General features: G+C 34.1%; 1 protein-coding gene across 3 annotated transcripts; it reads left to right on the top strand.

The window, feature by feature from the left end:
• Window positions 1-6981: 6981 nt before the first annotated feature.
• On the top strand, window positions 6982-16737 carry LOC112005602 (putative phospholipid-transporting ATPase 9). 3 transcript variants are annotated; one of them, XM_065778942.1, is made up of 12 exons: window positions 6982-7387; window positions 7969-8507; window positions 9288-10639; window positions 12653-12763; window positions 12852-13128; window positions 13217-13305; window positions 13404-13512; window positions 13905-14114; window positions 14234-14359; window positions 14470-14568; window positions 14686-14877; window positions 15723-16737. In XM_065778942.1, exons 2-12 carry the CDS (start codon window positions 8112-8114, stop codon window positions 16353-16355), a joined length of 3594 nt encoding a protein of 1197 aa, XP_065635014.1. In that variant the 5' UTR covers window positions 6982-7387; window positions 7969-8111; the 3' UTR covers window positions 16356-16737. The 3 variants fall into 3 exon arrangements, with proteins under 3 accessions (XP_065635014.1, XP_065635013.1, XP_065635015.1); XM_065778941.1 differs by having other exon boundaries at window positions 6982-8507; XM_065778943.1 differs by lacking the exon at window positions 12653-12763 and adding an exon at window positions 11686-11796 and having other exon boundaries at window positions 6982-8507.
• The last annotated feature ends 801 nt before the right edge of the window (window positions 16738-17538 follow it).

Genomic DNA, 17538 nt, shown 5'->3' with positions numbered 1-17538 from the left:
TTGTACTTGAAATTCACCCACACTTACTCTCCTTTTTCAAGTGTAATAACACGACCACGAGAGATAGGCACTGTAACGTCCATCATGGCCCTAACTCGAATAAAATTTCCTCCCTCGTTAACTAAAGTTTCTGGACCTCATACCACCTCACCAAGGATTTCACAAATTTTTTCTACTGCTGCCACTTCATGTATCGAATGGGGATGTTATGCACCTGGACCCAAAAAGCAGTTTTGTTCAAACTTGAAACCCTAAGTGGGTTGTCCTTCACATACCGTTGCATAATAATCAAGTGTTTGTCGAAGCTCCAAGGTTCACTCTTGAGGAACCGTTCCATATCTTCCTTGTCTTCAAAGATGAAAAGAACCATGTGGTCACCTTGGTTTTGTATTTTAAAGCCATTCCTTGTCCGCCACAGTGGTTTGAAAGTTTGTGCAATGGCATCTATATTCAACACCCGTCTTGTGAGAAACTTTGCTGTGATGATGTATTCTTGAGACTTGAGTTCACTTGTTAGACAACAACCTAGGCCCTCTTTCTCAGACAAAGAGAGGCGATTCCAACTTGTTGTAAGATCTTCCATGGTAAAGTAAGAGATGATAGTGAAAGGAAAGTAGATTGACACACTTCTGTTTCTCAGTAACCCAAGAAAAAAGACCCCACAATCCTGGAAATAAACTTGTTATTTCAAGGAAGACAAAAACACCTTTGTAAAAAAGGGACCCCAATTCTACTGCCTAAGAGAAGACTAAGCTTTCTTAGAGTCAGAGAAACTCTGATGACTAAGCTTGGCTATGTTTGTTTTGTGACCCCTCCACTTCGTTTGTTTCGTAGTAGTATACTATAAAAATAGTTTTGTTCAAAGACTGACACCACTCCTAGTTATACATATGTGTTCACTCACAATGCAGTTTAAATTTTTCCTACTTCATTTGATACTCCACCAATAAATACTTGTCACACTTTCATCTAATTAATTAAAATACTACTATTATTGACTTATTAATACTACAGTTATTAATTAATAGTAGTATTTAATTAATTAGGTGAATACGTTGCAAGTATTTATTGGTAGAGTATAGAGTGGAGCAGAAAAAATGAGACAGAAGATTTGGACTCAAAATTAATGTTAAAATTAATGTTTTTTGATTTTCTTGTAACCGGTTATGTACTCCTAATATTTTTATATTTTATGAGTGTACTTTATATATATATATATATATATAGGAATTTTGAGTGGACGTTTAAGGATAATGATCATTTTTAGTTAAGTTTAACCCTTAGTTAAAATTAAACGGTTCAAGTAATCTCTCTCTTTAAAAAAAATATATTAAAAATAAAAAAAAAACAAAACAAAACAAAACAAAAAAACCTATTAATTCCTAGTGTGGAAGGGACTATAGTCCTAATCTTTGGTGTGACATCTAAAATCTTATCAAAGAAGTCAGCAGGTATTAATACTTATCCACAGTATCCAAAAAAATATATATATATACGTATCCACTATTTGGAACAATACAACTATCATCATTATAATATAATATATATATATATATATAAAAAAAAACGTATCCTTTATTTGAAACAATACAACTATCATCATTATAATATAATATATATATATATATATATACACAATTTAACACACACCCAAAAAAAAAAAAAAAATCATTATATGCTGTGTGGGTTACACCTTATAACTTCAATATATAGTGTTCGCTTATGATGATTGTGCTTTTATCATCAAACTAAGACACCAATTATTTTTTAGTGTATATAAGGATTGAACTCTAGATTTTTTATTTAACCATCAGAGACTTTACCAATTAAGCTAACTAAAAACCACTTACACCTTGTATCTTTATCAATTTTACATGATTCCAATAACTTTTTAAAATTTATAATTTGATAGTGGGGGAGGGGAAATTTGTACCTTGGACATTTTTATGAAAAACACCAAGAAGTGTCAGTTTATATCTACAAGGTTGTTGGTTACTTAATAACTTTTTAATATATGATTTTGTTTATCACAAAGATAAAATTTAATTATTGTTTCTTAGGCATTGTATTCTAGGTTCTTCAATTCACATACATGTATTGACAAATACTAAGAACAATTAAAATTCAACCATATGATTCCAGTAAAAATAAAAAATAAAATTCATCTGTATGATTCATTGGCCAGTGCAACCACCTAGTTGAATTTTATTAGGGAGATTAAGATACAAAACCTAAGGAATTATACCTGAGATTTGTAATGTTGACAAATCCACTATTGGATTATATTTCCTTCTTATAACATCCTTGCTTACAAGCATCAAAATGATGATAGATCAATAGTGCTGGAATTTTACTTAAGGAGTAATTCAGGGTAAATTAACATAATACATCTATCAATTAATAATTATATCACGTGCATATGTAACAAAAATCAATAATAAGATGTGAGAAATTTCTTACTAAATTATATTATTCAAGGATCTCACAAGCAATTAGGATGCTCTCCCAAGCTGGTTAGGATTAACAAGAGCATTCTTTTCTCTTTCACACACTCCTTGCAAGTGTGGCATTGACAATATTTATAACATTCAAAAAGGATATGACCAATCATAAAATCCTTTCTATCGTAATAGCAATTCATGTAACAAATATATTACATTCATTAATAAACAACTTCATCAATTAGATTTGTGGTGGTCCTTTTCCATTAATCTTGGGCTTTTGGGCCTAGACCCACATTTTACTTGTACTCTAAGTTGGCCTTATCCCACAATTGAAGGTCCAAGAAATGGTTCTAAAGGTTACTGAGGGAGTTAAATTGTGGTTTTGGCCCTTAACTCTCTTGATCCTAACTCAGTCGTGATGAAGATTGTACAGCCAAGCCCTTCCCATGAAATTCGAGATGTATTTTTCTTTTCTACTCTCGTGTTTCTCTTCCCAAAATTTTCCAACCCATTATCATTGCCTCCCCTTCTCCACTTATAGCCTCCCCTTAGTGTGTTTTCCCTATGTCAGTAGGTCCCTTTGCTCTATATTCCTGACTAGATGGGACTTACTACTCACAGATTATATGACTTTCTAGTAACTTGTGCCTAATGCCGGTCATTGCTCGGTGGGCAGATTCCCTCAAGGCATTATCTTTTATTCGCAGCATCTCTAGGAGTGTCCAACTTGATTGTTCGGCTAAGCCTATACCCGCCCAGCCACATGGGCCGAGATGGGCTGAAAACGCTCAATGAATTGGCCTACAACTCAGGGTTGGGCTTACATACCATATCTACAAGATTCATTAATGAAGAAGTTCATTAACATGCCATTACTTTTGTAACTCCATATTAATGCATGGATCCATCTATCATTCATATCTAGAATCACTATAATGACAATACCTCTTATAAGAGGTCAAGTTACTAGCAATGACACGATAGATTTATTAAGGCCAGTGCTCAATGTGCATGAATCTCATTATGAAAGGACTGCCGAGATTATTATGCACTAACCATCGAAAGACTAGCCCTTATTGTAACTTGCACCTCCTTTCCATCATGGTCCAACAATGTACCTATAAGAATAGGCTACATCATGATGGATATGGTCAAGTCAAGAACTATAATGAATGCATTCATAATCTTAGTCTACTAAATCAAGTAGACATATTTCAATATACCAATATTTTACAACATAAAAATATTGCATAATTTCACGAGAAATTTTGAATACTTATTTATTGATAATAGAGACATCATAAAATATCATGTTGGGCCACATTATTCTAACAGATAGCTATTTTATATAAAGAATGTTAAGTTTTCAATTTTTCTTTCTATTCAAAAAAACAATTTTCAAGTTTGTCAAAGCATTCATTCAATTTAAAAAAAATAAATAAAAATGAAGTTCTACAATTTCACGAATAAATAGAACATCTAATCCAATATTGTTTTTTAAATATTAATCAAATAAAACACTATTAAGTGGTGTAACATTAATAATGAGTTATACTAGGTGTAACTTGATATAATTTAAAAATTCCATTGTATATTCACTTTGTTTTAACAAGCATGCCAAATTTCGTATTAATCGGATGTTATTTACAAGTTTGTCCATGAACTTATACTTTACCTATAATTTTAAATTTAAAAATAATTGAAATTTAAAAAAATTTATGATGGATATTTATTGACCTTCAATTCAATCATTGATATTTTGCAAGTATGGAAAGTAAAATAATACAATATAATCTAATGGCTGATTTGTCAAAGTTTTCGTTCATTTGAAAAAAAAAATGAAGTTCTATTATTTCACAAAGAGTAACACTAATCAGTTTGTTTCAATGGAAAAACTTATGTGAAGATAGTTTCTACATTTTCCTATATTTGGTAGTACTAGAAAAATATGACTTAAAGGAAATCTATCTCTTAACTTAACCCTATTTAGTTTGGCATGAGATATAGTTTTTTATCATTAAAATTTTCTAGAAAACAACTCTATCTCCCATGAAACTAAATAAGGGAAGTCAAGAGATAATTTTTCAAACTCATGTTAAAGTCACTACCAAACAAAGGAAAATGAGATAGTTTTCTAGGAATGACAAAGTTTCGCTACAAACTTAGTTGCATCTTAAGATTACAATTTCACTCAATATCTTTTTATATGATATGAATTTTGAACAAGCAATCTAACGATTATATTTTCAAAATATGTAATCATGTTAATTTTTCAATAATAACTCTAGAGTAATCTATGTGCATGTATGCGAAACTCTCTTTTAGAAACTTATACTATAATTCTTGCTCTTTATACACCCTACAAGCACTTATACGTGTAGAATGACCATCACGTCAAAGATATACGGTAGTAAGTATTCACCTTGTCTCAACCATCCTATTTTAGCACTTCTCTATTTAAAAATAATGAATCATTAATTTTGGCCAAAAATGAATTTAAAGAAAGAAACAACCAAAACATAGAAAGAATTTTAATAAACGCGTACTTTGCCAGTTACTCGTGGTGGAAGAGGGTTTTTCTCCAATCGTAGGTGGACGAGAGGGTGCTTTTAAGTGATACGTTAGATAAAGTTGGGTATAATAAAACTCAATAATTAAATTATCAAATCAGGCTCAATTTTACAATACATGGCAAGCTGTTAATGAAATTGACAACCTAATCTACTTCTCTTAATAGAATATCCGCGAAAAATTAAAATTCTTCAACGAATCAAGATTTTTTTTTTTTTTTTTTTTTTTTGAGAATCAAATCAAAGATTAAATAAATGAAGCCACTGCGATATACTAACCAACAAAAAAAATAATACAACATGTCAACAATAACCTCAAATATTTGGAGTGGATCAATTCATTATAAAATGTCCATTAAAGGAAAAGAAATTCCATTATATAGGTAGAGTGACAAAACATTTGGAACTGAGACCATGGACTCGTATTATACGGAGTGATAAGGGCGAGGTTATGGCAGCGATGTCAGCAGGAGGACCACCTATGAGTAGCAGTGAAGAAGCGGAGCTGTTAGCATGCAGAAAGGCAGTGGAGCTTGCCACTGATGCTGGCTTTTCAGAGCTTGTGATCGAAGGAGATAATAGTAATGTAATGAGAGCATTATCTTCTTCTTTGGCTGGTTTGTCTCTCTAAGGTAATGTGGTGGATGATGTTCGCCACTTGGTTCTTAGGATGCATTAGGTAACTTTCAGCTGTATTAGGAGAGAGGGTAACTGGGTAGCTCATGCTCTTGCACAGTTTGCTAGGAATATTTTTGAGGATGTGTTTTGGATGGAGGATTCACCCCCACCAACTTTGAATGCCTCGTATCATGATTCTCTTTTGCTATAAATAGATGAATGCTCCAGTTTCAAAAAAAAAAATCCTAAATTAATCCTATATTAACTGCGATTAATAAACTTGTAGCATAAGTAATATTATTGACTTACCCACAAATTAAAATTAGAGTTAGATATTTGAGTATTGGACTTGATATATACCTTTACCAAATTATTATTTATAATAATAAAAAAACACCTAACTAACGAAATTAACAAAAAGAATAATATCAAAATAAAAAAGAACCCAATAATAGTAATAAAAAGAAAAAAAGAAAGGTGCACTGTGATGTGAGGAAATGAATAGAGGCGTGGGCGTCGCGTGGGTGGCACAAAGTCTTTGCATGACCCTTCTAAGACGCTGCACATTTTTTCCCCGCCATGACGGCGCAATTTCTGTTAATCAAGAAACAGTGCCTTTCACCCTCTCTCACTCTATTTGTCTTTTTTTATTTTTTTATTTAATTATAATCAGAAATTCTATTTTAACTTTTTAACCATTAATCATTATTATTTTCTTGCTAATAAAGTAATAATTCTATTTTTAATTTTTGGGTTTTTTTTTTTTTTTGGACTAGCATTAATAATTTAATATACGAAGTTTCTTAGAGAGAGAGAGAGAGAGAGAGAGAGAGAGAGAAGAATTTTTAAATTCCCAGACAGAGAAAAAGAAAGTCTTCTCAAAAAAAAAAAAAGAGAGGGCCGCAAACGCTTTTAGTCACCATTGATGAGCTCCTAAGCTCTCCCGCGAAATCAAAATTCTTCTCTTTTAATCAAAACCCATTTACTCTTCTCCTTCTTCTAGATCTTTCCGCCTTCCTTCCTTTTCCTGTGTCCTCTTTCACCCGTTGAAAATTTCAATCCCTTCTCTCTCACATTCCCTTATAGTTATTTGGGAAAAAAAGAGAGAAAAGAATAGCCTACACACAAATACAAGGCAGATAGAGAGAGAGAGAGGAGCCAGCAAAATGCGCGTGAAACATTGTCAAAATGCGAGATCCAAACCAAGTCTGCGTTGAAAAGCCTCAGAGGAAACATTCAGATATGCGAATATTATTCATCTCATCCTCTCGTACTAGTACGTGATTGCCTTGCCTCTCTCTCTGTAGGGCCTATATTACAGCCTTGTCGAACGTAGTCTTCTCAAAAAAAAAAAAAGAGAGGGCCGCAAACGCTTTTAGTCACCATTGATGAGCTCCTAAGCTCTCCCGCGAAATCAAAATTCTTCTCTTTTAATCAAAACCCATTTACTCTTCTCCTTCTTCTAGATCTTTCCGCCTTCCTTCCTTTTCCTGTGTCCTCCTTCACCCGTTGAAAATTTCAATCCCTTCTCTCTCACATTCCCTTATAGTTATTTGGGAAAAAAAGAGAGAAAAGAATAGCCTTCACACAAATACAAGGCAGATAGAGAGAGAGAGAGAGAGAGAGAGAGAGAGAAGCCAGCAAAATGCGCGTGAAACATAGTCAAAATGCGAGATCGAAACCAAGTCTGCGTTGAAAAGCCTCAGAGGAAACATTCAGATATGCGAATATTATTCATCTCATCCTCTCGTACTAGTACGTGATTGCCTTGCCTCTCTCTCTGTAGGGCCTATATTACAGCCTTGTCGAACGGCCTTTGTTTTTCTATATTTTTATATTAAATAATTTTGGGTTGGGTTGGGTATTCTGGGCTGAGTTACATGTTGTTGTTGTTGTTGTTGTTGTTTTTGGGGCGGAGATTACATTTTGACGGTGCGTATGATATAGGAATAGGATTAGTTGGTCGTTGTGACTCGTAACTACCTGGACTTCTTGTCTCTGCACACGTGTTCTTTCCCAAACTTCTTTTTCTTTTCTGCTTCCTTCTTGTTTCTCTGGTTTTCTGTTTTGTTTTCACTTTCTAATTACTGGGTTTCTGAGCTTTTTGTCTTTACTTTTTCTGGGGTTCTGTTTTAATATTGTTTTAGACTGACTAGTATTGCTTTATTTATTCATTCTTTTTCTGGGTGTTGGAGTTACAAATTTGTGAATTTTTTGGGGCTTGTGGGAAAAATAATAATAATAATAATAATAAAATCTGTTTTTCCTAGAGAGGAGCTACTTTTCTTGTAGCTGATTGAGTCATATTCTTAGTGGGTTGTTTTTGAATTTTGAAGGGGCTGTGGATCCTTGAAGAAGCTGCATTTACTGGTGAGTGAATTAGCTTTGGAAGGAAGGAAGGAATTGTTGTACTTCCTATTGTGTTTCTCTGATATTTGTCATTGGGGTTAGTGAGAGGTTGTTCTAGAGGGAACAAAAAATGAGGGGTGGTATAAAGAGAAAGCTGAAACTCAGCAACCTTTACTCATTCAGATGTGGGAGGTCATCTATGACAGATGATGACCATTCACAGATTGGTGGTCCAGGGTTTTCCAGGGTTGTTTATTGCAATGAACAAGATTGCATACAAGCTGAAATTCATAATTATGGAGCCAATTATGTTAGGTCTACAAAATATACACTTGCCACTTTCTTGCCTAAATCATTGTTTGAGCAGTTTAGGAGGGTGGCCAATTTTTTCTTCTTGGTTGCTGGAACCTTGGCCTTCACCCCACTCGCTCCTTATAATGCTGTTAGTGCTATCATTCCTCTTATTATCGTTATTGGAGCAACAATGATTAAAGAGGGTATTGAAGATTGGAGGCGAAAGAAGCAGGTACCCCTTTTTTACTTGTCTAGTTTGGTTCTATTAATTGATCCTTATAATATGGTTATAATATTTTCCTGAGCTTCTCTGTCTTTCTTGTTCAATTACAATATGCTTGTATAGAATCAAAAAGACCAGTAGAAGAGTCTCCTAAACTTGAACTGATTAAGCTGGACTTTTGTTTTCCTAAACACATTTTTATAAAGGGAAAAAAAAGAAGAGGAATGTCTTGGAAATCTGCTCATTGGGAAGTGTCCTAAGTCTTGGAGGGCACCGTTGGGATGGAAGTATTTCTTTTGTTGCTATAAGAATTTGTAAGGACAAGTGTAGATCCTCTGAAATATTTGCTAGTTTCATTACTACAGTGGATGCAAGGGGCATTTTTTAATCATCTTAATAGATTGGATGTGGGAAAAGTCAAGTAATCTGTTTAAATTTGTAGCATGTGGTTGTTTGGTTGGGTAATGTGTACTTTGAAAAAAGTATTTAGTTCACATGATCTCTATAGGATGATAACATTTTCTCCTTTTGCATTGTTGATTTTGATGATGAATAAAAAAAATAGTTCCATAAATTATGTTTCCATATTACCTGGATTTACTAGATAGTTTATTATTCTTTTTCAATTGTACAATACTAATTATTATGATTGCTATATTCTCTTGCCTGTGGTCAGAGATCAATACTTTACAACATAGGCCAAAGTGCTAACAATATAGGCGTATTTGTTCTTTCAGGCTAGCTGTTACAGCTAGATATATAATTTTACATGTGAAATATTTTTTGCAGGATATGGAGGTGAACAATAGAAAGGTTAAAGTGCATCAACGTGATGGAGTTTTTAATCATACTGAATGGAAGAACCTGAGAGTGGGAGATATAGTAAAGGTAAAGAAGGATGAATTCTTTCCGGCAGACCTCCTCTTGCTTTCATCCAGTTATGATGATGCAATCTGCTATGTTGAGACCATGAACCTTGATGGCGAGACAAATTTGAAATTAAAACAAGCATTGGAGGTTACCTCACTCTTAAATGAGGACTCCAACTTCTGTAATTTTAAGGCTATTGTTAAATGCGAAGACCCCAATGCAAATTTGTACTCTTTTGTTGGAAGTATGGAGTTTGAAGAGTCGCAGTATCCCCTCTCTCCTCAGCAACTTCTTCTCAGAGATTCTAAACTCCGAAATACAGACTACATTTATGGGGCTGTTATCTTCACTGGTCAGGACACAAAGGTTATTCAGAATTCTACTGATCCCCCTTCGAAGAGAAGCAAAATTGAGAAGAAGATGGACAGAATTATCTACTTCTTATTCTCTATTCTATTTCTGATGGCATTCGTTGGTTCTATTCTCTTTGGCATTGCAACTGAAGATGACTTAGAAAATGGGAGGTCGAAAAGGTGGTATCTTAGACCAGATGATTCTACAGTTTTCTTTGACCCCAAAAGAGCACCATCTGCAGCTATTTTTCACTTTCTGACAGCCCTGATGTTATATAATTACTTTATTCCAATCTCCTTGTATGTGTCAATAGAAATTGTCAAAGTTCTTCAGAGCATCTTCATCAATCAAGATATTCACATGTACTATGAAGAAGCTGACAAACCGGCACATGCCCGTACCTCAAATTTGAATGAGGAACTTGGCCAAGTTGACACAATACTTTCTGATAAGACCGGAACTTTGACATGCAATTCAATGGAGTTCATCAAGTGTTCTGTGGCTGGGACAGCTTATGGTCTTGGTGTTACAGAGGTTGAGAGGGCTATGCATACAAGAAAAGCCTCACCTTTGCGTGATGAAAATGTAAATGGATATGACCACATCAAGGATTCTACTGATTCAAAGTTACTCATAAAAGGCTTTAACTTTAAAGATGAGAGGATTATGAATGGAAAATGGGTTAATGAGCCTCGTGCAGCTGTCATTCAGAAATTTTTTCGTTTGTTGGCAATTTGTCATACTGCCATTCCTGAAGTGGATGAAGAAACAAGGAAGGTTTCATATGAAGCTGAATCTCCAGATGAAGCAGCATTTGTGATTGCAGCACGAGAACTTGGTTTTGAATTCTACAAAAGGACACAGACTAGCATATCATTGCATGAATTGGATCCAGTGACTGGAAATGGAATTGAACGGTCAGTTTTTCTCATTGCATGTTTTATAAAATCAGAAATTAGAACTTATGTATGCTATGCTCTTTGGCTTCCATGCAATGGCAGCTTCAGGAATTTTTTCCAAGGCGGTCATTATGAAACTTAAATTATATAAAATATAAAAAGTGAATTTCATATATTGACTAAAAAAAAAATGCCTAATATATTGTTCAAGAAACCAAAGTTTGACTACAAACTTAGTTATAACTTAAGGCTACAACTCTCGCTAAACAAATTAACATGACTGCATTTTTTTAAAATATAATAGTTGAATTGCATATTCTTTATGTTTTTAAAACACATGTCAAATTTCATGTCTATTGGATTTTATTTACTATTTGATCCATAAACTTATTTTTTATGTATAATTTTAGTCTACAACAACTCAAAATTTAAACATTTGATTGATAACATAGTTATTGATCTTTGATTTTATTGATATTTTGAAAGAAATGAGAATATAAGAAGAATATATCATCCAATAGTGAATTTGTCAAAGTTCACATTCAATAAAAAAATAATATTAAATGGAGTTGAAGCCTTAATCTACAACCGAGTTTGTTGACAAACTTTATCGAAAGTTTATTTATATTGGGCCTAGAAAAATTTAGGGTGGTATCAAATTTTTTTAAAGGTAAAAAAAAATCATAAAATTTTTTAAATTTATATATAATAATTTTTTTTACAGGTCAGGGTGGTCCTATGAGCACCCTGGCATCAATGTAGAGCCCCGCCCCTACTGTTCCATTGGTGTGCATATGGATTCATCTGAATACCCAGTTCATGGGTCCCTTACTTGATTTTGCTTTTAATTATACTGGCATATATATGCAGACATATTCTTTTAAACTCCATTCTCTTTGGTGTAGTATGTGATGTGCATCACATGGTGGATGTAGAGGGCTATGAAACAGGGTTACATACTCCCTCTAGAGTGGCTGCATATACATGTGCATGTAGGGCTACTTTCTTTTTAAGTAATGCTTAAATCGGAAAAGACTGTCTCAATGAATAATTTCCTTTTGCAGGTTGTATAAAATTTTGAATGTTTTAGAGTTTGACAGCTCAAGGAAGCGGATGTCTGTGATAGTAAGAGATGAGGAAGGAAAAATACTATTACTTTGTAAAGGTGCTGACAGGTTTGTGATAACACATCTTAAAACCTCAGAATAATCTCTATCAGCTTTGATTGCATATCATCATCTTCCTAATTCATTTCCCATGCAGTGTCATGTTTGAAAGGCTTGCCAAGAATGGTATTTAAAACACATGTCAAATTTCATGTCTATTGGATTTTATTTACTATTTGATCCATAAACTTATTTTTTATGTATAATTTTAGTCTACAACAACTCAAAATTTAAACATTTGATTGATAACATAGTTATTGATCTTTGATTTTATTGATATTTTGAAAGAAAGGAGAATATAAGAAGAATATATCATCCAATGGTGAAATTGTCAAAGTTCACATTCAATAAAAAAATAATATTAAATGGAGTTGTAGCCTTAATCTACAACCAAGTTTGTTGACAAACTTTATCGAAAGTTTATTTATATTGGGCCTAGAAAAATTTAGGGTGGTATCAAATTTTTTTAAAGGTAAAAAAAATCATAAAATTTTTTAAATTTATATATAATAATTTTTTTTATAGGTCAGGGTGGTCCTATGAGCACCCTGGCATCAATGTAGAGCCCCACCCCTACTGTTCCATTGGTGTGCATATGGATTCATCTGAATACCCAGTTCATGGGTCCCTTACGTGATTTTGCTTCTAATTATACTGGCATATATATGCAGACATATTCTTTTAAATTCCATTCTCTTTGGTGTAGTATGTGATATGCATCACATGGTGGATGTAGAGGGCTATGAAACAGGGTTACATACTCCCTCTAGAGTGGCTGCATATACATGTGCATGTGGGGCTACTTTCTTTTTAAGTAATGCTTAAATCGGAAAAGACTGTCTCAATGAATAATTTCCTTTTGCAGGTTGTATAAAATTCTGAATGTTTTAGAGTTTGACAGCTCAAGGAAGCGGATGTCTGTGATAGTGAGAGATGAGGAAGGAAAAATACTATTACTTTGTAAAGGTGCTGACAGGTTTGTGATAACACATCTTAAAACCTCAGAATAATCTCTATCAGCTTTGATTGCATATCATCATCTTCCTAATTCATTTCCCATGCAGTGTCATGTTTGAAAGGCTTGCCAAGAATGGTAGGGAGTTTGAAGATGAGACCAGGGAGCATGTGAATAATTATGCTGATGCAGGCCTGAGAACCTTGATACTTGCCTATCGTGAACTTGATGAAGAAGAATACAAAGAGTTCAATGAGAAATTCACTGAGGCAAAGAATTCAGTTAGTGCTGATCAGGAAACATTGCTTGATGAAGTAGCAGAGAAGATTGAGAGGGGTCTAATCCTTCTTGGTGCAACTGCTGTTGAGGACAAACTCCAAAATGGGGTGGGTTGAAAATACTGATTACAAATGAATGTACACTTTTATTGATTATTTTGTTTGGTATCTATATTTATTCTATTTTGCTTGTCAGGTTCCTAGCTGCATTGACAGGCTTGCCGGAGCAGGAATTAAGATTTGGGTTTTGACTGGAGACAAGATGGAGACTGCCATAAATATTGGGTATGATTCCTGGGTTTGACTGTTATATTGACCATGAATTGAGGCGTACCTCTCATTCTGTTTTTGAAGATGTCTGACTAAATTCTATAAATTTGCAGTTTTTCATGTAGTTTGCTTAGACAAGGAATGAAGCAGATTATAATTAATTTGGAGACTCCCCAAATTCAAGCACTAGAAAAGGCAGGAGATAAGGCAGCCATTGCTAAGGTAATAGAGGGTGATTTTCATTTAGTCTTCAGTTTGAGGTATTCCTAATTAGCAAGTAATCTTGAACCTTAACACAAATAATATTTTTCCATTTCTCCATTTTCAGTCTTTTAGTATATTTATTCTATTCAAATATGGATAATCATGTCTACAATCACTACATCAACAAAAATATTCTCTGGCCTTACCTTTATTTTGGTAGTACCAATTAAATGCATTTTATTGGCTCACCATTAGTATTTTTGGCCTGGACAGAATTTTTCTTTAAACTGGTTTGATGAAGCTCCATGCTTCAGTAATTATGCCGTGATACTTGGTAGAATTAAAGTAGTGATATTTTCTAAATCATTGTTCATGTAATATTGATGGGATAATTCTGATTCCTTTTTTAGGCATCAAAGGAAAGTGTCCTCCGTCAGATAACTGAAGGGAAGGGTCAGCTTACTTCATCAAGTAGGAGCTCTGAGGCATTTGCTTTGATCATCGATGGGAAATCACTTAGTTATGCTCTAGAGGATGATATGAAGAAAATGTTTCTGGAGCTTGCAATTCGTTGTGCATCTGTTATATGCTGTCGCTCATCACCAAAACAGAAGGCTCTGGTGGGTTTATCATTTTTCTGTGTCTTTAACCTCCACAAGAACCTTTCTTTTCTTTTCTGTTTTAAGTACATAATTACCATTTAGGAGTAATTTGTTTTTCCTGCTGAAAAAAATAAAAGGTTACAAGACTGGTTAAATCTGGAACGGGGAAAACAACATTAGCAATTGGTGATGGTGCCAATGATGTGGGAATGCTTCAAGAAGCAGATATAGGGATTGGAATTAGTGGTGTCGAAGGAATGCAGGTGCTCAGATTGTTAAACATTTTTATCTTGAATCAAATATAAATTATTTTTGTTGTTTGTGTTTCTCACTACGTATGCTCATTTTCCTCTGTACATATTTTTCAATTCAGGCGGTCATGTCAAGTGATATTGCAATTGCACAGTTCCGATATTTGGAGCGTTTGCTGCTTGTGCATGGACATTGGTGTTACAGAAGGATCTCATCAATGGTAATCCATTCTTGTATTTGTATTTAGAAATCTGGAAAAATTGAAATTTTTTTCTAAATCTTGTCATAAGTTTAAACCTTTTTAATTAATTTACTTTGTTCATTCTTCTATTGGCAGATATGCTACTTTTTCTACAAGAATGTCACATTTGGTTTCACTCTATTCTTATATGAGGCATATGCATCATTCTCTGGGCAACCTGCATACAATGATTGGTTTTTGTCACTCTATAATGTTTTCTTCTCATCAATTCCGGTTGTTGCTATGGGAGTTTTTGACCAGGATGTTTCTGCAAGGTATTGTCTCAAGGTGAGTCAACTATATAGTACGTGTATTAAATTATGTCTCTTATGATGATCAATGACTTAGTATATAAAAGTAACACAACGCATCTGGGCTTCTTTTTCTTTCGGGAGGGGGAGGGGGTGTTCAGAAAGGAACTTCTTGTAACTTTTCCTTCATATGGTACAGACAAGAATGTGTTACATGTGTAATGCCTATTCCTCTACCCCTTGGTCCACTTAATTCATTTCAAGTCCTCAGAGTAATGTGGATGATTTTGTTTTATTTTATTTTATCCATATGGTGGCTTCAAGTTTTGTTCTTTGGTTGAGAACACTTGAGAACCTCCAACCAATGCCATTGGCCAAAGAGACCATTGGTGCCATTAAGAACTGTTAGTAACTTAAAATGGTATGTACTGCTATATGGCCATTGCATGTGACTGTAAAAATTCTTAGTAGAAGAAAGAAAGTTGAAACGATTATTAAGATGAAAGTGGTAGAGTAAAGTGACAAAAAAGCATTTGGGCCTACTATTGTTTGGGATTTCTTGGTTGAGTTTTCATTATCATGTACCAGAAAAACAACTGCAAATAGTTGTAGCAGGAGTTGCATATAGCATTGAACAACCAAAGCCCCCTTGGTTATTATTGGAGTAACATAAAAGAAGCTCTAATTTTGTGTGTGCGTGGGTGTATATATGTATATTATATTCAATAGATACAATAATGGGGAAGGGGGATTTGAACCTTGGACGTCTCCATTGGAAACATCAGGAGGTGCTAGTTGGACTACAAGGTCCTTGGCCAATTTTATATTGTTTGACTTTTGATAAATGCTTATGTAGTAACTGTTTCTTGTTTCCCTTGGCAGTTTCCTCTGTTATACCAAGAAGGGGTGCAGAATCTCCTTTTCAGCTGGCGTCGAATACTCAGCTGGATGTTAAATGGGTTTTGCAGTGCTATAATAATTTTCTTTTTCTGCACAAAAGCACTGGAGCTGCAGGCTTTCAATAATGATGGGCAGACTGCTGGGAGGGATATTTTAGGAGCAACAATGTATACATGCATTGTTTGGGTCGTAAACTTGCAGATGGCACTTTTTATAACTTACTTCACCTTGGTGCAACATGTTGTTATCTGGGGTTCAATTGCGTTTTGGTACCTTTTCCTCTTGGCTTATGGAGCCATGTCTCCTACCTTTTCTACCACTGCTTACAAAATTTTCATTGAAGTCCTTGCTCCGACCCCTTCTTATTGGCTCGTCACTCTATTTGTGGTGATCTCAACCCTAATACCGTACTTCTCGTTCTCAGCAATTAAAATGCGCTTCTTTCCTATGTACCATCAAACAATACAGTGGATAAGGCATGAGAGCCTACCAAATGATCCTGAATATTGTGAAATGGTACGGCAGAGATCATTGCGGCCAACAACTGTAGGCTTCAGAGCCCGCTTAGCAGCAAGGACTAACCGTTTAAAAGATAATAATCATAACCATACGTGATATTGTTGAAATCGGTTTTGGATGGTTAGCTGGCAAAAAATTGCAGGTCGGAGATATGTGTGTGAACTTTGAAAATTTTCTGCTGTGTGTATAACTCAATTAAAGCAGACGGCCTAGAGATTACCCTTGCTTGATTACTGTACAGACGCATTAGTCATCTGTAGCATATCGTAGATGGGTGGAATATTATTATTGTAAAGATTTTATTTTTGACCATCTGAGGTTACACATTGGTTATTATACCTGCTTTTTGTATCATTGTATAAATTAAATTAGTGACATACAGAACCGAGAAAATTCATTGTAGGAATATTTGATAGTGTTGCTTTTTATTATAGTCTACAGAATAGAGAAATATTTAGTATGCCTTTTTCTTTCTCTAGTACTATTTCTTTTTATTTCTTATCATGTATAATAGTTATACTTTTGTTTCGGGCTCTCTCTCTCTCTCTCTCTCTCTCTCTCTCTCTCTCTCTATATATAATATATTCCCCTTTGTTCATGGTGCTTTTGTTTTGTTGTTTTTTTGGTTCTTACTGCTGTAACTTAGAAACTCCCCAAAGAAACCATGGTCTGATATCATGACAATTAAGAAACTTACGGGCGGTTGCTCCCAACTCATTCATTTTGCATACTTTCTTAATGAGCTATCTGTGCATTATAGTTATAATAAATTTAAGCCATAATTACACTGCGGTTTGAGCTTTTAATCCAGTGTTACTGGTATTTGTGTAGGGTAATGTTTAAGTAGTTCCGGAGCACTTCCATTTGTGGATCTCTCTCTCTCTCTCTCTCTCCATGGCCAAAAAAAAAAAAAAAAAAGGGGTCATATTTATACGTTTTGAGCTTTCAGCTACCTCTCTTCTTGCTAGCATTCCATTATGTTTATAAACATGTTGTTGTTGTTATTATTATTATTATTATTACTATTATTGGGTTATAATTTGATTTATGAGAAAATTTGAAATTTTGATGTCTCCATTTGAAACATCAAGATGTGTCAACTAGTTGAGTTACAAGATTTTTGATGGGTAATGAAACATTTGACCATTAGGTCAATGTATAAATATGCCTTAAAATTTACTATTTCAACAATTTCCTACCAATTAAAGAGCATCTCCTATGTTGAAAATTATTTTGTACCCAAAGTACAATAATGCAATATTTCCTCATCCCACATAAA

The sequence above is a fragment of the Quercus suber genome, unplaced genomic scaffold (assembly GCF_002906115.3).
Source record: "Quercus suber isolate HL8 unplaced genomic scaffold, Cork oak 2.0 scaffold_194, whole genome shotgun sequence".
In the NCBI taxonomy this organism is placed as follows: domain Eukaryota; kingdom Viridiplantae; phylum Streptophyta; class Magnoliopsida; order Fagales; family Fagaceae; genus Quercus; species Quercus suber.
Note: the sequence above shows the minus strand (reverse complement) of the source record. Positions and strands in the feature narration are given on the sequence as shown.

Excerpts from the sequence above, each read along its gene's own strand:
- LOC112005602 (XM_065778942.1), top strand. The coding sequence starts at position 8,112 with ATGAGGGGTGGTATAAAGAGAAAGCTGAAACTCAGCAACCTTTACTCA. Across the intron at positions 13,129-13,216 it reads AGGACAAACTCCAAAATGGG|GTTCCTAGCTGCATTGACAG; the intron begins GTGGGTTGAAAA and ends TTTGCTTGTCAG. Across the intron at positions 14,115-14,233 it reads CACCAAAACAGAAGGCTCTG|GTTACAAGACTGGTTAAATC; the intron begins GTGGGTTTATCA and ends AAAAAATAAAAG.